Below are 22,700 nucleotides of genomic sequence, written 5' to 3'. Positions count from 1 at the left end.
AAGAAAAATGGTTTCTTCATATTAACATTGGCTTTGCATCACACTCGGTGACCAAACTTGTTGATGGATTGCATTTAGGGACAAGAAAAAGCCTGTTTAAAAAATTAAAGTTCAAGGTCACTTACTGAAAGAACAAAACTTGTTTTGGCACAGTAATATTAGTTCTCAATCAGGGAGTGTGACCAAACTGTGGATGACTTGCACTTATAGTAAGGAAGAAGCATATTTAATTTGACCTGCTCTTAGGGTAATAAAAAAAACTATTGATCTTAGAGAGGACTCTTAAGTATCGACAGGTATCAAATCGGCCATTTCCAGTTTTGCAGTTAAACGTATTTTTGACCAGACTGTAAATGTTATAACTGCTAGGTGCACAATGGAGTTTGAATTCCTTTCTGGAGATTGGCATCACTTGTATATTGACAATCACACAGAGCAGGCACCAGTCATATATAGAAGAAATGACACAGATATGGTGGTATTGTGCCACTCATATATAGAACCTGCATTTCTCCAGAAAGAAGGACTATTCAACATAGTGTAGGGTTATCATGTTATATTCATGGTGCTCTTGCAGGAAACATAACCTTTGGTGGGAACTATATAGCCAGGATTGTGCTGATGTGCTATTAAACCACACACACACACACACACATGTCCCTTATTTTCATATAAATAGTCATAGTTTTGTGATAAATGACGTGTATTGGTACATAAATTCAAGGATTAATGAAGGGGTCTGTTGTTTACACATAAAAGACCTAGTGTTTACACATAAAGAACCTAGTGTTTACACAGAAAAGACCTGGTGTTTACACAAAAAGGACCTAGTGTTTACACAAAAAAGACCTGGTGTTTACACAGAAAAGACCTAGTGTTTACACAAAAAAGACCCAGTGTTTACACATAAAGGATCTAGTGTCTACACATAAAGAACCTAGTGTTTACACATAAAGGACCTAGTGTTTACACAAAAAGGACCTAGTGTTTACACAAAAATTACCCAGTGTTTACACATAAAGGACCTAGTGTCTACACATAAAGGACCTAGTGTTTACACAGAATTGGCCTATTGTTTTCACAGGGTTGTATGTTTGGTCATTAAATTGTGTGTAGCAGCCACAAAAGGCCATAAATATTGGCACTCCATGAAAAATAGAATTCACAATATGCCACATATTTGGTTATGACCTTACACTGTCTGGTGGTATTTATTAATAACTATTACTGTTTTTAACAAACCAGTTAAAAATGAAATGATGACTGGGACATTATTTAAGAGGCCCCCCCCCCCCATATAAGGTGCATTGTAGTGGTACTATTCTTTTTCTGCCTGACTAGTTTTGTTTGTCCCACCCCTGGTAAACTTCTGCTTTGAGGCGGTTTTGTTGGAAATTTTTTAAAATAATCCATGTGGTGCTGCTTTGTTTAGGAGGTCTCACCTAACATGGTTGTACAAGACAAAATGTTCTATTATTTCTTAGTCAGTCAAGGCCTGTGATGGTACAGGACAAATTTCTTTGTCTCTAAACCAAACAAGTCTTACAGTGGTATGGGAAATAATTCTCGGTTGTTTGTCAGACAAGCAAGTCTTATGGTTTAATAGGAAAACATTCTCTATTATTTCAAAGCCAAGCAAGTCCTATAGTGGTACATGACAAACTTCTCTGCTTTGTCTAAGCCAGTGAATCTTTAATTGTCAGTTGATAACATTTGTTAACTTTGGATTGGCTGTCATACAGCTTACAAGCAGAGAGGTGCAAATTTGATATTTTTTTCTTCCAACTTGACTGTTCAAAACTTGCTATTTGCTATTCAGAATATTGTATAACTGTTCAAATTAACAGTGTCATTAACATTTTGGAATAAATCTTCAGATTTTGTTTTGTAGTTTATTCAGTCTGTTCAAAATGTTGACAATGAAATGCAAAAATAGAAATTAAAAAATTTACCATAAACCAGGGTTTTTGTTCTTGTGCACTGCTGCTGTCCAGTGATCCATACAAATTTTGCATGATTTGAATCTCTGCAAAGTGGATGATTTTATGTAACTGTTGTGGTAGGAATTGTGTTGATTTTGATCTGTCCCGCTTAACTGCAGTAGCAGACTTTCTTCCTTTTCAAGGAAAGAGGATGTTCAGAGTCTACCATTAAGGTCTATGGTGTTGCTCTTTCTAATACTCTTCAGTAATCAAGATGTTCCATCATTGTGGCAGATCCTTGCCTCTCAGATCTCATGAGATATTTTTGAGCTTCAGAAACTGGTTTTTCACTCATCAATGCCTAGATGGAATCTATCTTGTGTTGTGCGTTGTCTGTGAACGTTTGGGCGAAGCTTCCTTCAAGAACCTTGCCCTTAAGGCAGTTTTCTTGCTGTCCTTAGCAACAGCAAGGAAAAGGAGTGAAATCCATGCCTTGTTAAGGATAAAGGTTTATTTACTGTTCAGTGGTAACCATGATTGTGTTCTCTTCTGTGCCAATCTAACTTTCTGGCAAAGAATAGCTACCTTCATTAGCTCCTGTTCCTATTGTGATTATTTGCCTTGGTCTTGTCTGTGCTGATGATGATAAAGATAAGATCTAAAACGAAAGGGAAAGGTCAGAATCATCTGTCTTCTTCTCAAGGGTTCCTTGAATATTTTGAGGCCATCATTTCATGGTGGATTGCCTTAACTATCTTGAGAGCTTATCAGTCCCTCATCAGGTGGAGTATTTCTTTCATGAGGACTGTTGCTACATTGTAGGCCTACTTGATTTGCTCCCTTTGGATGATATCTATTGAACCCCATTTTGTTCTTAGTCAGCCATCCTTTTACATTCATTCTTTGGTGCACTGGAGCAAAGGTAGTTATTATTTGAGTCCAGTTGTGATGGCACAACATGTGGCACAGCCATGTACCAGCTTACAGCTTTCACATAGTGTTATAAACCAAACTCACATATTTCAAATACATTATTATATAACCAAACTCACTTATTTCAATTACAGTGTTATAAACCAAACTCACATATTTCAATTACAGTGTTATAAAACTAAACTGGCATATTTTAATTACAATGTTATAAACCAAACTCACATATTTCAATTACAGTGTTATAAACTAAACTGGCATATTTCAATTACAATGTTATAAACCAAACTCACATATTTCAATTACAATGTTATAAACCAAACTCACATATTTCAATTACAGTCTTATAAACCAAGCTCACATATTTCAATTACAATAAGAGACTTAAAGACTTCCTTCCTTAATCATTGTCAACATTTTTAGTTCTGTAATTTCATGGTGTTTGTTTTTGTAATCTTGTCATTGTGTATGTTTTTATGTGTTATCTAATATTGTAAAGTACTTAGAGCTTCAAAAGGTAAGGTGCAGTACTAAGTCCACATTATTATTGTTATTATTTTTATTATTATTATTATTAACAGTAATGACATCCTATATTTGCAAAACCATAAAAATTGATGATAATCAAACTTAATGATTTACAGTGTTATATAATCAGTGTATTTAGTCAGTCTTTTGACACAATCCATTTAACACATTCAGTAGCATTTCCTTATATTCAATTACAGTATCTCCGTTGTTCAGAGATATACAAAAACTTTTTTTTTTTAAAATACTGCATACATAACTGGTCAGTAACTAATGTTTAAGACTCTTTTTGAACAGCAAAGATAAATGTCCAGAAGAGAAACCTCGAAAGACAAGTGTGCAGCCTCTGTCCTATGCAAAGCAGTTTCCGATGCCCAACTAGCCAGTTCTCATTGCTGCAGCATGAAATCTAGTCTTCAAAACAGCTAGGAATGCAAATTGCCATGGTTACTAAGTCACAAGTAACAAGAACCTGATGTATCATCGTGGCTAACACATTAGATGAGTTACCAAGACTACAAAGTCGCAATAGCCTAACCAGTTAAAAAAGTTTTCAAGGGAAAGAGTATGAAGAGTTACCATGGATACAGATTACAAGAGCGGATGTTTTTTTATGAAACAGGACAGTGGATTATATCTTGAAATGTTACAATATAACTGGCAGCATTTAAGGGAAAAAAATGACAGTAATTTATCTAGAAATTATATTAAATATGTATTTGATCTCCTTTAAATCATCCAGCATCTTTGAAGGCTTTTTTTAAGCTCTACTGGTCAAGAACCAGATCTTGCTGGATGGCCTGTTGTCTGTCATCATCCATCTGTTCATCTTGCACCCGTCCATTTGCACAAGTTTGTTAATGCTTCCCATTGTTGGAAATTGGAAAATTGCCACAAAACGTTACAAAGACATTCATCCCATGGTCGGGTTGGTCCTAACTGAAAATGGTTCTGCTTGGACATCCACCAATACAACCACTAAACAAATGCCACTGACCAGCTTGAAAATCTTTTTATTATGTCTAAATGGGTTCCTGAACAGAAAGTTATATTCTGTTAGGTTTTCACAAAAAGACTTATTATGATGTCTGGTTTGTCTTAAATCAATCATGCAAAGGGTCATTTCTTGGACATGCGTCATACATGATCAAATATGGTAGTACACACGGAAGTTAATTCATTAGGAAATTTTTTTTTCACAAAAGCAGTTCAATAAACGGGGAGATTCGTCACAATGCAGTGTTATTCTTAGCCTTTTTTTTAAGGAGGCATTGCACCCCACCCACCCATCCTGGCTCAGCTCTTTGGTGATCCCTGCCCAGCATAGGAACTGCTCTGTTTTGAACCTCAAAAGAACTAGATTATGGAATGTGGTAACATTTTACTTGTGCTTTTTGGAAATCATTTATCCTTAATTTTCACTTGCAGTGCAGATATTATTTTAATGCACCAGTGGAGTATATTATACATGACAAAATGTGGTAGTACATGACAGAGGAGCTTGATTCCTATTTAGTGTTAGTACTTATCAGGGCTAGATGATGCCTATTTAGTGTTAGTACTTATCAGGGCTAGATGATGCCTATTTAGTGTTAGTATTTATCAGGGCTAGATGATGCCTATTTAGTGTTAGCACTTATCATGGCTAGATGATTCCTATTTAGTGTTACTTATCAGGGCTAGATGATTCCTATTTAGTGTTAGTACTTATCATGGCTAGATGATGCCTATTTAGTGTTAGCACTTATCATGGCTAGATGATTCCTATTTAGTGTTAGTTCTTATCAGGGCTAGATGATTCGATGATTCCTATTTAGTGTTAGCACTTATCATGGCTAGATGATTCCTATTTAGTGTTAGTACTTATCAGGGCTAGATGATGCCTATTTAGTGTTAGCACTTATCAGGGCTAGATGATGCCTATTTAGTGTTAGTACTTATCAGGGCTAGATGATTCCTGTTTAGTGTTAGCACTTATCATGGCTAGATGATTCCTATTTAGTGTTAGTACTTATCAGGGCTAGATGATTCCTATTTAGTGTTAGTACTTATCAGGGCTAGATGATGCCTGTTTAGTGTTAGTACTTATCATGGCTAGATGATTCCTATTTAGTGTTAGTACTTATCAGGGCTAGATGATGCCTATTTAGTGTTAGTACTTATCATGGCTAGATGATTCCTATTTAGTGTTAGTACTTATCAGGGCTAGATGATGCCTATTTAGTGTTAGTACTTATCATGGCTAGATGATGCCTATTTATTGTTAGTATTTATCAGGGCTAGATGATGCCTATTTATTGTTAGTATTTATCAGGGCTAGATGATGCCTATTTAGTGTTAGTATTTATCAGGGCTAGATGATTCCTGTTTAGTGTTAGTATTTATCAGGGGTAGATGATGCCTATTTAGTGCTAGTACTTAGTCTTTCATTCGTATCACAACTTATGTAAATTTGATAGCAAATAGCTAGATTCAGCTTTTTCTTCTCTAATACAACCAGATATGAATATAGTATTATAGTACACTAATGTTCAGATTGTTATAATGTAAATTTTTTATAATGCTAGTTCCTCTCCATATTCCAAGCCTTGTTAATTTCAGTCATTAATTTGATTTATAAATGAGGTCATTGCATATATTACATAGAACAAAATGTGTTAGTGCAATTATTTGTAAAATTCACATTGTTTTTATTTTATTTGTTGCAAAAACTGACTTTAATTGTTGAAAAAACTGGCAGAGAGAGAAGAGATTTGCTATTTTTAAAATAATATTTCAGATTTTTTCTTTCCCTAAATTTGTTTTGTCTGTGCTTTGTGCTGATATTGTATGCATGTTGCATATTTAAATGAGGAATTTTTCACAAGTAATTATGCTGGTATGCCTGTTTATCAACACATATGTCTATCAGTAGTTTCTCCAAGTCCTATCTGTAATTTTAGTCACCTGCCTATAATTAGCCTTCCTAACACAGAACAGGTGTATTATCAACAGTTGTAAAGTGCCTCACACAGTACTTATGTTGTTCTGACATTGCAGATCCTCTGTTAATTTAAACTTTCCATCCCCACCCCCTTCAATACCAACCATAGTTTGCATTAGCTGATGCAAGGCCATAACTCAAAGTGTTTATCTACATTTCTATTAAGATTATCTTGGTCTGCTGATTATATTGATCATATACCCAATTGCTTTACTTAATTGTCAACAGTTTATCACAACTCCAAAGTCTTGTGCTTGTTATGTGCTGGTCTTTTAATAACATGGATGCTTACATGCCCTGCATTACAGAAAAATAAAGTGCTTCTTTGATAGATGTTAAGTGGACTCTAACATGCTACATTTTTGCAGCAAAAGAGTTGACCAGTAAAATTAATGACTTGAACTGTAGCTGTTCTTATTAGCTCGATGAGAACAACTTAAGAAAAGGCCAGTTGTTCATCCGTTGCTATAACTACTACTGAACTACTTGGAGGGTTGCAATGAAACTTAACATACACACACACATTCATCCCATTCCAGTTGATCCTAAATGAAAATGGTGCTGCTGTAACTTCCACCAAAGCAGCCATATTGAAAGTCATATTGTCACTAATCCGCTTGAGTAGATAGTCAGATCAGCATGAACTTTTGGTTAAAGGACTTCTTCTTTTTTGTAATAATAAATGTTATTCTGACAATTTAAGTTGAATTTGTTATTCTTTATTTAACCAGAAAACATGGTAATGAAGCCATGTGTCAAGCATAGTAACATTTCCACTTCCATCACTGAATTAACACACATTTCCATTTTGCTGTTCATTTTTATTACTTAATATACACTTGTAATGTTTTAATGTAACTTATGAGGCCACTTCAAGTGAAGTTGATGCATATTTTATCGCAGATCTTTATTATTTGTTGCATTATGTACATTAGCAGTGTTCTCTGCATCTCTGGTCATTTCTGAGGAGCTACATTACATGGAAACAACTGGCTCTTGGGCTGTTGTTAGAGTTACACAGTGCTGAATGAGTTAATGCAGTGAATATTATTGCATTTGGGAGTAGGGGTGAGCTTCCTGTAGCATTTATACTGTAAATACATATTTCTAATCTATCATCACCCTGGTTAATTTTGGTGAACTTCATTCATCATGTTGGAGATTTCAAAACAGTTTGGTGGTTGTTGTTGTTGTAGGGTTTAACGCCATTTTTCAGCACACGATAGGCTATACATGGCAGCCAGTATTAATGGTGGAGGAAGAACCCGGGAAAACCCCGGAAAGAACCACTGACCCACGAGAAGCTACTGGCAAGCTTTCTCACATACCCACATTAGCCGAATCCTAGACTCAAACCCACGCAGACAGGGTGAGATGGCAGTGATCCGTAACGAAGAGCACTTTAGACCACTCGGCCACTCGGGGGCCCCAAAACAGTCTGGTATGTATACAGTGCTAATTGAACATAGAGTGCTGTAGTTTGCTCACCAAATTCCTCTTTGGTAACCTTAATAAGAACTGAGAACTCAACCCAGTTTTACCGTGCTCTCCCAAGTTTATTTACCCATGTTGGACTCCTTTATTAATATTCCAATGCATGTTTGTTGCAATATAAATAATTTTGGTAGCTTTGACCTGGTTGAGGTTCAGTTTATTGCAGTAGTAAGGAAATTCTGATCTGACCTAGTTTTAATGGGCTGTATCATACATGAATATGGTGCTAGACTGGTGTATCTCGCATTTACTTTTACATAGAGTGAAGTGGATTTGTAGGTTTTCTTTATAAAGTAAACTTTTTCATTGCTAAGTAATCTTCCAAATATTGAAAACCAATGTCGGAGCAATCTAATGTGAATGAAATACATAAATAATGAAGCCATTCAACCTTATTTTACTCCTCTTTTTTTAGTATCTCTCATCCGCCTCGGATGCGGGAGGTCGTGGGTTCGATCCCCGGTCGAGTCATACCAAAGACTTAAAAAAATGGTACTAACAGCTGCCTCGCTTGGCGCTCAGCATTAAGAGGTTAGTGTTAGGACTGGTCGGCCCGGTGTCAGGATAATGTGACTGGGTGGGACATCATGCCACATGTCTGTGGCATGATGCCCCAGTGCTTGACATCACTAAAAACTGCCACACTGCAGACATCGTAGCGATATGACTGAAAAATTGTTAAAGCTACGTTAAAAATCCAAATCATACACACACACACACAGTATCTCTCATACCCAATAAATAGTCAATGTTATTGACTACTTTTCTAGCCGCTCCAGAAAGGTTTTTGTGCTCTGTATACCATTCTTAGCAAGAGTATTTAATAGTTTGAAGGTTTTAATGCCAAATACGCTATATTACTCCTCCAGGATGGATGGACATAACATGGGGTTGTACTTAACAACTTCATGACTTGAATGTCTGGTTGTTCCTGAATGAAAATGGTGTTGATCTGATATCCAATATGGCTGCAAAAAATCTTGATATCATTACTCCTGAATGGAAGTTATTTTGACCAGAAGACTTTTTGATATCTGGCTTGGTCTTAATAATGGTTTCACTCAACCATCCACTATGGCTGCCATAATTGCCATTTGAAAATCTTGGGGTTTTTTGCTGCTTCTCTTGAATGGATGGTCATATCAACATGGGGTTTTAGTAGAAGACTTTTTATAATGTCTGCTTGGTCCTGATTGAAAAATTGTGCTGATCTGATGGTTAGTAAGATTTCTTATCATGTCCAGTCAGTACCAATGGAAATGCTGCTCCCAGTACTTCCATTTTTTTCAATGTATTTGCTACTCCACCTTAATTGATAGCCATAACAACTTGAGGTTTCACAAGAAGATTTTTATGATGTCTAGTTGGTCATAATTGAAAATGTTGCCGATCTGATTTCCACTATGACCACCACAGCATCCATCTTGAAAGTCTTTTTGCTACTCATTCAGAATGGAAATTTATATAACCACGAGGTTCTCACCAGAAGATTCCTATAGTGTCTTGTTGGTCTGAAATAAAAATTGTGCTAATCTGATTTCAACATGGCTGCCATAGTGGCCAACTTAAATATTATGAATCCTAGATGGAAAGTTATAACACTGAGTTCTCACAAGAATGCTTATGTCATAGTTGGTACTAAATGAAAAATGGTGCCAAACTGACATCCAGTATGACCACATGTCAGCCATCTTGAAAATCTTGTTATTGCCACTCCACCTAAATGGAACGTTATTTGGAAACGGGGTTTTCACCAGAATAGTTATGATGTCTAGTTGGTCCTGAATGAAGATGGTGCTGATCTGATCTTAAATATGGCTGTCACAATGAACATGATGAAAATCTTGTCACCAACTCTCCTGACTTGGATGGTCACATAAACAGGGCTGTTTCTGGTTTGTCCTATATGAAAATAGTAACAGTCTTGCATCTAACTTGGCTAACACAGGGGCTGATTTTAAAATCTTGCAATTTAAGAGTATCAAAGATGGTTTCAACACTTGGTAGTTAAAATGAAGAAATGGTCTTGAATTCCTGGAAATTCTTCATGGACAGGAAGCCATCAATTTCCTCAAGGGACTTTTCTACAGACACTATGGTGAATCATAAGAGTAAACGGCTGAGACATCATGACAAACTTATTAACTTTAATTGGTTACCAACTGATAAAACCAATGTTTCCTGGTTTTTACCCCTTTGAGTAGTTTTTGGCCATGCTTGCGGCCAAATCAGATTTATCAGCTATTGTGAAATAGCAGAATTGGCAATATTGTTTTTGTTTCCAGATGTTTTTCCTACATTTGAATGATTCTACATAAATCATTTAAACCTTTGCATTTAAAAAAAAGTCCTGCTGTTGCTTCTGTTTAATCAGTTTTTTGTTTTATGCATAAAATTGTATCTGATTCTTTGTTCTAGTTATCTTCATTCCTTTTAAACCATCAGCAATGTCCCATTTAATCTAGTGAATAAACGTATTTATTTAATAATTGGTATAGAATCAGTATTTAAAGGCATTTATACAAACAAGTACATACTGTCTCTACTGATTTAAAAATTAGTGCATGCTGCCTCTGCTTGTTTCAAAATAAGCACATACTACCTCCACTGATTTAAAAATAAGCACATACTACCTCCACTGAATTAAAAATAAGCACATACTGTCTCTACTAATTTAAAAATAAGCACATACTACCTCCACTGATTTAAAAATAAGCACATACTACCTCCACTGATTTAAAAATAAGCACATACTGTCTCTACTAATTTAAAAATAAGCACATACTACCTCCACTGATTTAAAAATAAGCACATACTACCTCCACTAATTTAAAAATAAATCTTTTACTGCTACATGTATTTTACTTTGAGAGAATTCATAACTTGTTATCTCCGGGATATATTTTAAATGTATACCACTTGAGCTGACATTGTTACAATATTGTATTGTAAGAATCATTTTCTTTTAATACCTAATTAGCATGTTTCAATGTATACAAATATTATGCCTTCATTAATCATATCAGCTGCATATCTCTTGTTCACTTTTATGTACTTTTCATGATAATTTCTGTAACTAAATACATGTACTGTTTAAACCAACTTGTTGACAGGTTTTCATTTCCCTGTGAATGGCTCCATCACCTTGGTAGCCTCAATAAGATGGGAACAGACTGACCAAAATCTAGGCCAATTTAAGTACATGTACTTGAAGTATGTAAATAACAACTATACAACCATGTGCTAATGCAGACATTGAATATCGTAGTGAATGTTTTTCATATTAGGATGTGATGGATGCAATATTTTATTGTGGATTTTATTACACAAAGGTAACCAAAATGTAATTTGTCAATATACAAGTGTATTTCACACTGGTTTTGTCTTCATCTACTCAAAATTTCCATTGTTTGTTTTCTCAGAGTGTAAATGCTACTCAATGACGACAGGTCACCCCTTATTGAAGAATTTAACTTGTATCTTTTTTCAGACCCCCCCAACACTTATATCGACATTTGCCTATGTCGACAATATTTCCTCGGGCCCTTGGATGTCTACATAAATGGGTAGGACTGTACTCAATTTCAATGTAAGTTTAGTAATCAACATTATTTTGCCACTATTCATCTGTCAAGCTGAACACCCTCCATATACCTGTTCTGTTAAATGAGTGAACTGTCCATTTTTCTTAGCTTTATTTGACAATAGCAATATCACTGAAAAAAATAAAAGCTTTCTTAAATCTCATATGCATTCATTATTTGTCCTTTTAGAATAAATTTTCACTATCAACTCAATTTATTTTTGAAAGAAAAAGTTTTTGTCAGGTGTCTTAAGTCTTGTGAAGGAAAATATAATACAGTAACTAAATATCGTAAACTAAATTTTGAAAAACAGGAGATTTGATTTTCTCAGCACAGAAACTGGGTGCATTATTGATTTTATAGGAGATATAGCATGTACACATTCAGATGGTTGCAGTGTAATTAATGTCAATGCGATTCATCACAACCATTAGCCGTGTTTGTCCATTTTAATATGAATTATTCAAAAATCCTTTTCACTAAATTCTAACTGTAAAAACATGATTCAATTACAAGAGTATATATGTAGGTAGGTAGGTATATATGTGAGTATGCTTGTATGTTTATTTATGTATGTATGTACAAGCTTTTTTAGCAGAATTATAGCTATATATTACAAAGTAAGAAAGGAACACAAAACAGATAAAAGTGAAGAAGGAAAAATACTTATAATACAAAGTCAACATTTTTAAATAAACTGCTTTCTTTCAAAAATTCAAAGACCTTCGTCAGCTAGAATATCATTCTAGGTCAAAAAGATGGTCTCCATTAGTCAACTCTTGAGACATGCAAATAATGTAGCCTATTTTACATCCCTGTCTACAGAGCTGAACTAGAGCATAAAAGGTTGATGCTGTGACCTACTTTTGCTAACACTGGCAGGAGTCTTCAAGATCATTGCACCATTTAAGTTACACAACTAGAGACAACAGTTTCTGAAATTTGGAAAAGCATAATTTTGACACCTTCATCAACACATCACCAATAACAAACCCCAAAAGAAATTAATCCTGAATTCTTGCAAATGTTTTACAAGGAAGACAATAAAAGGGTGAAAATTCTGTTCTTACATTGTTTTCTGTCTGTTCCTTGGATCAAGAAAAGTCAGCTATAGCAAAACAATAAATCAATCAATAAAGCAAGAAGAAAACTGCATAGCAATAATTTAAATACTTTATTAACATGCAACAAAAATATAAATATTGACTTTTTAGACAATTAAATGTTTTAGAAATGCTCATGCAAGAAATAAGAAACAACATTTATGCCTTCAACTTATTTGAATATCATAAACTTAGCTAAATCTGGACAATAAATGACCCAAGATTTTTCTAAACTGATTCAAAACTAAAGAATCAAATAAATTCCAACAACCCTACTCTTCTCCTCACAAACATTTGATAAAAGTGACTTTGTCTAATTCGAATCAATAACTAATCAACTGAAACTGGCCATATGTAAATTCCCACTTCCAAATGTCAAAAAAAGCAAAGTGACAGTTTTTAAATGGCTGCATAAATCATGGATTTCTTAGATTCAGTTGATTCATAAAACATGCTAGACACAGAATACTGTACTGTATTGTAAGGACATAGAGAGAACACTGTACTGTACAGTACATGTACAAAATACTGTACATTACATGTACAGAATACTGTACTGAACAAAAAAAACGATACTAAACTGTACTGTACAGAAAACAGAATACCAAACTGTCTCCAAGTTTTCATACCTTCAACTTTTCCATACAGCATTATTCCATACAGATTATAATTTTTGTCCTTTTATTTTTCATACAGAGCACTTTGCATTTTTAAGACTGAGCAAACAACTACCAAGGGACTGGCTAAAATGTAAATATTTTGCAAATACGATAAATGGTACAATACCCCCAAAAATGAATACTAAGTGAATGAAAAATTACACACAATATAGTACTGAGCAATTTTTAACAATCTGAATTTCAGTAAACTAATAATACAAATATGAAGATGTGAAAGAGTTACATAATTCTGATCAGCTTCCTATAACTGAAACCTTTGGATAATTGACCTTGCAAAATATCATGTATTCTTTTTACAGCTCACTATGACAGTCATATGGGTATATAGTGTTACCATTATCCATCCAATGAACTATCCATCACATCTTGGTTAAGTTTTGTATTTAGGTCAATTTTGGGCACAGCAGTGGAATGTATATGTTCCATGAACATATTTCTAGTTTTCAGTCAAAGTTTTGATTTCCTTACAAATTAAGAAGAACTGTATCAGGATCTCACTTACCAAAAAAATAACATTAAAAAAATGATCATATACTATGGAAATTTGTGGAATTTATGCACATCCACAAATCAATGTACGTGTTACCGATATGCTACATTGCTGGTAAGAGATTGGTTTAGGGACATTTTTCTATGTTGATCTGACTACCACTACCACCTCTGTTTTTATGCTGGAGAGGTATCACTAATTTCTTTTTAGGAACATTATTCAAACCAAATTTAATAAATCAATGGAAAAATGGAAAAAACAGAAACAGGAAAAAGATCTATACAAGCCTTTTAAACAAGGCTGAACAAATTATATTAATAGTGAAACATAAATGCACAACTGCCTAAGACAGAACTTTTCTTATTTAATTTAAATAAAATACTGATATATGTACATTTCAATGTGGTAATATTTAATACCAGCTGAAACCAATAAATTACTGTTCATGCACATGTACATCTCTAAACAGAATGCAGATGAGTACTTGTTTTGAAATGCAAAGGCATTGAATATAAATTATATGACCTCACTGGAGCTCAAAGAGTAAATAACTGAGACCTACTTTTGTTAACAGTGGGTATTAGGAGTGTGACAATTCAAAATAATCAACGACTGTAAAAGTTAAACAAACCGCATTTGACTATAAATTTCAGTCACCAAATAGAAAACAAAGTTTTCTTTTAAAACCACTGTATTTATCTCATGGTTGTTTTGATCATTTTTTTTTTGTAACACCTGGTACCGGTTCATGATTTTTTAATAAAAATTTTAATTTTTATTCATGGTTGTAAATTGTACAGATTATTTTTAGTTAGATTTTGCCACATGACATGGGGTCTTTTAAGAGCATAAAATTACATATGATCTATAATTAGATGCTTACATATGTGCTGACAGTTACCGACAATTACTAATAATAGTCTTAATAATAAGACTTAATGATGCCTTTGGATTAATTTCTCATTGGATAATGGGGTTTTGATGGTTCTAATAGAATTCAGTAACTTCCCATTGGTTGGGCTAGGTCACATGAAGAGTGATTTTAAGACAAATTGAGTAGTAAGGTCTGTCACATGGGGTATGTTGTGAAATATAGTCTTAATAGAAGGTGTATATAAGGAAAGAACTGAGTAATCAGGGTTCATTCCAATTTCTGGAGTCATTCTCATTCCTTGTGTTCCTGTTGTAAGTCTGCAGACATGTATTGTGTTGTGTTTAGATCTTATTCAAGAGGAAAAACGTTCATTTGGACTGTTCAGTGGAAACTGAAAGTGCTCACTATTTGGACTATAATATTATTCTGTTCTGGAACTGTTGTGAATATTTCAAAGGAGTTCAAGCCAATGCCATCTTGACAAGGTCATGATTCTTGGTGGACCAATACATTTCCCCAATACATTTTCGGTTTGAAATTTATGTGGAACTTTTCATTCTTTTGGACTTTCAAAGAGCTTTTAAATTATCAGGATTATTTGGGATTTACTTCATAATACTGTAAGTTTTCTCTCAAAATTTTATTAATAGCTTAGAGTCATAACAGGATAAGCCCATCTTTGATGTTAAGACATTTCCCCGACTTGTAAAGCTTTGTGCACATATTATCTGTCTTTGATAATAAACCCATCCTAATTTTTTGGCAACTTTATGTAGCTGGCACCTAAGCTTATCATGGGAGAAATACTGTATTCAACTAGCTTGAATAAAATCTTTGCAGAGAAGTAAATACATATAAAAAAAACAACCTTAAAATTAATAACTCTGTTGTTCAGTATAACCAAAGCAAGAGATATATTGAAAACAATGATCCTTATAAGAATACAAGCAACTTAACCAAATATCAAAACTGATTGTCAAGGAAAAACATAAAAAATAAAAAATACCCAATTGATAAAAATAAATGGTTGATTGGTTCTATTGAATCAATCATTAATCATTAAATTTCAGCCAAGTCTCACTCAAAATGAATGTACCCATCAAGTTTCAATTGCTTAATACTCATGCCGCGGCAAATAGCAACAAAAACAACAATACAGTACTCTTGTAACTGTGAGACTGTGTCTCATCTAAGATTTGTAGACAAGTTAGAAATTAACTTTATTAAGATACTAAAAATATTAATCCAAGTATAGAAAATGCAGAGGGTTGAAGTGACACTACATAACTCCCAAGATACTTCTGTTCATGGTTCATTTTGCTACCATAAACCAGTCAAAGTAACATTTATATCATTCTACTTTGCTTTATACATCACTAGAGAACTTATATTAACATGTAAAATATTATTTTAAGAATTATTCTGGTGATTTTCTTTTAACAGCATTTACTAATATTGTTAAAATGTTACTAGTTTTGGAACAATATACATGGGACATTACTACCCAGTCTAATCATTTGCCTAAATTTTAGTTGCCTCCTTTCACATAAAAATTCACATTAAAGGCCAGGATACCCATAGTTTGCTACTAAAGTTGTTACTATAGTAAACACCAATATAATTTATTATCATTATTAGTAAAAGAAAATATATTTAGTAAAAGATAATGGATAATATAGCACAGATGCAGAGGGATTTCAATCCCTCCAAGCCCCCCCGCCCCAACAAATTAGAATCGAATGAACTATTGGTTTAATGGGTGCTTAATTTTTATTGTATGCAGTTTTACTTATTATGCATTAACATATAGAAACATAGAAAAGAAAAAGTAAAATTAAATACACATAACCCACCCTTGCATGTCAAATACAATCATAGAAAAAAATACCAGAAGCTGAAGATATATCTTTTTCCTATCAAATGTGAATTGCAACATTTTTGCATTCACCGTCATTACAACATGAATTTTGTGCAACTTTATAATAAAAGCTGATATTGCTAACTTATTTATAACACAAGCTGACTTAGTTAAAATGCAATTTAATCTTGTTAGTTTTAAAAAGTTAACATCTTCATCCAGTACATGAATAGGAAAATATGATGAGTAATATTTTCTTAAAAATAAACCTGAAATGAGAGAATTTATTCATTTCTTGATAAAAATGTTTGTGCTCATGTCCAAAGCATTTATTTCACAAAGGGAAATTGAACAAAGGCACATTTGTGATAAATGACTACATTCTAATAAATTAAAATTTCCTGAGTAGAAACCATCTTCACTAGCCAAGATTTTGATACAACCCCAACTACACCTGGGCAACATCTGTTCCCTCCCTTAGTATGTAATGTCAACTAACCAACAGTATGTAATGGCGGTGCATAGTGCATCTGTTGGAAATGGTGGAGGCAATTTACTTCAAAAGGATACTTTTTAAGATTTACATCAAAAGTATGACTCTATACCAGATGGAGCCCATTATAGGTGTATCTCAGTGATAGGTATTTGTACAAACACAGACTGGCAGTGGAAAATCGTTTATTTATCAGTCCATTCAAGTTGTGTGCTCCCCTTGTCTCGATCATTTAGGAACAGTGTTCAAAGTTTAGTTACTTAAATTTGATTGGATACGCCAAGGTGTAGATAGGGTTATCACATTGAAAACTGGCAGGTGAAGATGGAGAAGAAACACAAAGATCAAATAAAGAATACAATGTTTTTCAAAGTGCCACATGCAAGAATAGACTTAAGTCTCTTATGATTAGTACTAGTGTGTGTCTGTGTATGTGTGTGTGTGTCCAGAACATTTATTTCTCTATTGTTTATTAATGCATCCATGCTAATCAGAAGTGAACTATGTAAACTATAATGCATTGTATCCTAGTTTGCAAATTAAAAGTACTTAAATGACAATGTTTTGGTGTTTTGCTTTAAAAATAAAGAATACTGGTTGGTGTTGCAAATATACTATTGTTGGAGATGAGTTTGCAAGCTGCATTAGATACTCAGTTCCAATAGAGTTATCTTGTGTAGTAAAAATGAAAATAGAGTGACATGCCCCTTTTTGTGCATGCACCCACTGAGTCCCAACGATGGGGACAGTGAAGAACCAATTGGTTTAATTCCTGAGAATCTGATGGCATAAAAAAAAACTTTAAAAAAACCAAAGGAACAAACACAGGAAAATAAAGTTGATTCTAAATTTAGTATATATTTAAAGTAAATTTATTTGGCCCCTATCTACTTATTAGCAACTAGAAATTCTTTACATTAGTGGCAATAAAATTTAAATAGGATGATGCCTCTTAGGATTTGCTTTCCTGCCTCTCAGCCAGCAGAAATATAAAAAGCTACAAGGGCCAAGGAATCAGGGTAATTAGAACAGTTTGATGGTTTTCAATACAATCAGCTCTTTTTTCACTTTATATTCCAACCTGAATACTCTTCTGTCATCTTAAAAAATGCACTAGGAGTCTGGACATTGAACATAATACTGAAATTTATTACAAATTTTGAAAGTATGGTGTCCAGAAAATTATAAGGTCCTGGCATTTAGAATAATGATGGTATATGACTTTATCCAAATACTAATGACTGCCATCTACAATTTTAAAAAGTTCCTACAACATACTGTTTTATTCCACATGATATTCTATCATTTTCAAAAAGGTTGTTGAACAGTGTTTACTAGCAGGTGAGTAGTTGTATGAAAAAGTCCATTTTAAAAAGTGCAAATGGGCATATCTATATAAAAAGGTGTTGCTGAAGTACCAACTAGAAAAAATACCTGTAGTAATTTCTTAATAACTATAAAGATTTTACATCAGTAGGTCAAAGAGAAATCTCTGTACATCACAAAATATGAGAATCATTATTACTTTCTACTGCTATAAATAGATATAATATCTCTACAAATATTCTTTCATAAAAGACATTTCTCCCATGTGCTATACTTTCAATACGGTTGTTTATTTCCTTGAGAATGACCTGATCAAGTCAATTGGAATTGGGAAGATGATGGTGGAATTCTTCTCAGCTGCAATACTGTTCAGAGTCTGGAGATATCGCAGCTGAAGTGCCGAAGGTGAGTCAGATAGAATATCAGCAGCTTCTTTTAGAGCTCGAGAAGCCTTCATCTCTCCTTCCGCAGCAATAACCTGGACCATAGAGAAACAAAGAATGCACTTTGCTTTTTTAAACTACAGTAAACTATCTTAAATTAATGTTCAATAATTTCAGGATTATTGTTATATTAAAATATCAAATGTATTCATAACTTGCTAATTCATTTATGTGCAAAAATATGCCCTTTAATTTTCTTGTTTTAATTGTACACTTTTCATCCTTATAAAAAAGTTTACCTAGGTGGTCAAGTGGTCTGAATCATTCACCTTTATTGATCATTACCATCTCACAACTGTCCATGTGGGTCTGACCAGTCTTGGACTTGGCCACTGTGGGTATGTAAGAAAAGCTTGCCAGTAGCTTACTTTTTTAACTTTGGTTGATGTGGTCTAGCCTAACTTGTTCTATCTAATCCTATTTAACTCGACCATTACCACTTCCTGAACACTCAAAAGCTGCATTCACATTCACATTCGGAACAATCAAATGCTGTACACACACCCACGTACTTTCACATCAATCAACTGCTACATCCACTCACTTTCAAATCAATCAAATGCAGTACTCACACTCCATGAAGCCTTTATATTTATTAAGCCAGACTATTTATTTAGTTTTGAGAATTTCAGTACCTACCCAGGCCAACCTGGGTTTGCTGCCTCAGTGTGTCCTTGGGAACGGCTCCAATTTCTTTGGCATGATATAGTTATAATTGTGTTAAAAGTGCCATTGACACTCTTCCAACCCCCTAGGTGCCATGAGAATCAAGAACGGAGGTAAGGCAAAGTGAAATAAAAACCTTTAAGAGTGATGGGACACATCGTTCAGCCATTTGGAAAAATGTCTTAAAACTTTCATGTTGTTGTTGTTGTGGGGTTTAACGCCATTTTTCAGCACATGATAGGCTATACATGGCGGCCAGTATTAATGGTAAAGGAAGAACCCGGGAAAACCCCCGAAAGAACCACCAACCCATGAGAAGCTACTGGCAAGCTTTCTCAGATACCCACATTGGCCGAATCTGAGACTCGAACCCACACAGACAGATGTGACATGGCAGTGATCCATAAAACTTTGAAACAGCAAACGTGACAAAAGATTAGTGATATTATACTGATTAGAGAGAGGATACTACTGATGGACATAGGTGTTGGACATATTTTGCAATGTTTTATTGCAAATACACCTGCCAAATTGAAACAGTCTACTATAGAAACTGGCTGTGATATACTTAGGACACAGTTTGAAAACCAACAACACATCATACCACCCCACCCCCACCAGAGTTTTTGAAATTCCTGAAATAAATATCTAAAGTTTCCCACTTCATGTCTGAAGTTAATGTATATATGGCGAACATGCACCTGACTGTGAATGACACAGACTCTGATTTGACGTTGTATATAATACACTTGCAGATCAAGGTATATGCTGTTTTACTTACAATTTCCAAAAGACAACTGTACATTATACATCAATAAATAACATAATGTGGTACAAGATCCAGAATTAGATTCATATAATAATAGAAATTTAAATAACCTTAATTCTAGAAATGCATTGTTTAATAGAAAAGAAACTTTCTGTCTTGTGGATCTATTTAGAATAGTAAATGCAGGATTAAAGAGATATACACAGAGAAGAAAAGTCCTAAAACAAGCAAGATTGGATTTCTTATGCCAAATGTAGGAAAAGTGACCACTGAACCAAGTTATAGGTCTGGCCACTCCATGGTAACATTGTATTTGAATTCAAATAATTTCATCAGAGGTAAAGGTTTGTGGAAATTTAACAACAGTTTATATCAATAAATAACATAACGTGATGGAAACCAAAATGAGCTCCACTCTTAGACTGAGGAAGACTTAACTCTGGCCATAGAACAAAATTATAAACCAAAATCTGAGATAGATGAAAATCAGATTTTCTCTGGGTGTCCAGCAAAAACACAATCCAACAAAATACAGCATGTCTCTCATGATAAGATCAGAAACCAGACTGATACATTTGTCAAAAAACTGAAGATGGACTAATGACAGACTAAAATACTACACTGCTTCCTCATTTTAGCTCATCTTGATAACTTATAACACAGAGGCTAGTGTGGATCCCACTTAATCTTGTGGAAAATACTTCCCAAAATGATGAATCTGAATAAAATCTACATCAAAATTGATAAATGAAACCTTGATGTATCATTTGTTTTATTGTTAATAATGGAGACTAGTGAGACAGAAATGGAATCAATATCAAGGAATTTGCACATTTTGATTAGTCATATCTTTTTTAAAGTTTTTAAAAAAATCTAAATGCCTTGTAAATAACAATCAATGAGAACACTAGTCATGCCTACTAGTGGCAACATTTTAACAAATACCAATCAAGTAAGTTTTGTCAAAAAGGAAATTTATGTTTTAGTTTAATCTTTTACATTAGTTTCTATGTAATCATCAATGTGATATGCCCTCTTGTATATCATTATATGTTTTTTATCTTACAGGTGTTGTCTAATGTTGTAAAGCGCTTAGAGCTTCTAAAGATTAGGCGCTATACAAAGTCCTCGTTATTATTATTATTATTATTATCCAAGTATGAAAAGTGTCAATCAACCATCAAAGTGATACCCAAGTGCATTTCAGTGAAAACTTAAATAAGTGCCAGCTATGCTTTGATATGTAACTTGTAGAAGTGCTGCATTGTTACGATCAATTTAAACTTTACCAGCTTTGCAATACCATGTAATTATGCCTTTTCTTACCAAATCAAGTAAAGGATGCAATATATAAAAAAATGTTAAAAGGCATACAAATCCTACCCATGTAAGAGCTAGTGGTCATGGTCATGAGTCAAGTCATCTCATTTCAACTGGCAAATTTTAAATATTATTATACAAGTAACTTCATTAAAGTATATGGCATTAATCAGTCGTTTATCCTAATTATTCACAATTGTGATCAAGGATAGCATTGGAACCAATCAAATAAAGCTTAGTTTCACAAACAGAATTCTTTATTGAGAAGTGAGATACAAATTATTTGATGAATGTAAATTCGTGAACTGGCACTCAGAGGTGTGCTCAAGGATGATCAGAGATTTTGTAAATACTAACAAAGAAATCAGTACAATTTTTTTTTGGATAGAACAATTTGTTTAAAGTCTTTTTTTAAACATTATCTGGTTCTATTCTAAATCAATAATAACACTAAAACATATCCACATACATAAAGCATGCACAATGTTTTTGTTGGCATTCATGTGATGTGTATTGAAATGTCTTAGGGTAATGTTTCTATAGCGATCTTTCAGAGATTGGTTATCTTGAAAATAAAGGTATTCTATACAGAATCACAATTATATAATGAGTTCTCGAGCATTTAACAGCCTTCTATTTTCTATTGCTAACAATGTCATCCCTTTCTTAATTTGTTCAGAAGTACCTTGGTAATCTGTACCATTGTTTATGCTGCAGTCTGTTCTTTTGGACAATCTGTTGTGTGCAAGTTTTCAAAGGAGAGGTATACAATTAAATATTTGCCAAAATGCTGCAAAAGGTGGGTTTATCATTGGATAAATGATGTATTGACTCCACTACACAAAAAAACTAAACAAGGTGTTCAAACTGAGAGTCCAGGACCAAACATTGTGGTCCTGGAAGCAAAGACTCACACCACTGAGAGTTCTTGGAATGGAATATATTTCCACCTATCATATTCATCTAGTCACCATGCCCACTAAACTGTAAGGACTCTATAGACTCAGATCTTCTGTTATATAACATACTGACATACTAGAATGAATAGGATAGACCCTAATCTACTGGCGCAGTAAGGTGTGCATTACATGGATACATAACACACGTTTGACACAGTAAAGTGTTCTGTACACATCGATACATAGCACACTTCTGACACTGATCCTGGTCTGCTAGCACAGTAAAGTGTGTAACACACATAGATACATAGTACACTTCTGACAGTAAGGTGTGCATT

The 22,700-nt window shown here is 33.9% G+C and overlaps 2 protein-coding genes across 2 annotated transcripts in view; one reads left to right on the top strand and one right to left on the bottom strand.

Annotated features, from left to right (window-relative positions):
- Positions 1-7,065, top strand: part of LOC149780224 (GPI-anchor transamidase-like) — a 45,113-nt gene extending 38,048 nt beyond the window's left edge. The window contains exon 10 of the mRNA XM_089936984.1: positions 3,678-7,065. Within this exon, the coding sequence (XP_089793110.1) occupies positions 3,678-3,762 (85 nt within the window). The 3' untranslated portion in view covers positions 3,763-7,065. The remainder of the gene's footprint in view (positions 1-3,677) is intronic.
- Positions 7,066-12,600: 5,535 nt separating this feature from the next.
- LOC149780222 (band 7 protein AGAP004871-like) overlaps positions 12,601-22,700 on the bottom strand; it is an 88,280-nt gene continuing 78,180 nt past the window's right edge. The window contains exon 9 of the mRNA XM_089936985.1: positions 12,601-18,743. Coding sequence (XP_089793111.1) covers positions 18,555-18,743 — 189 coding nt within the window. The 3' untranslated portion in view covers positions 12,601-18,554. The remainder of the gene's footprint in view (positions 18,744-22,700) is intronic.

This window comes from Sinohyriopsis cumingii, chromosome 16 (assembly GCF_028554795.1).
Source record: "Sinohyriopsis cumingii isolate HCF-2022 chromosome 16, ASM2855479v2, whole genome shotgun sequence".
Classification (NCBI taxonomy): Eukaryota; Metazoa; Mollusca; class Bivalvia; order Unionida; family Unionidae; genus Sinohyriopsis; species Sinohyriopsis cumingii.
The sequence above is the reverse complement of the archived record's forward strand: the minus strand, read 5'-3'. Positions and strand labels throughout refer to the sequence as shown.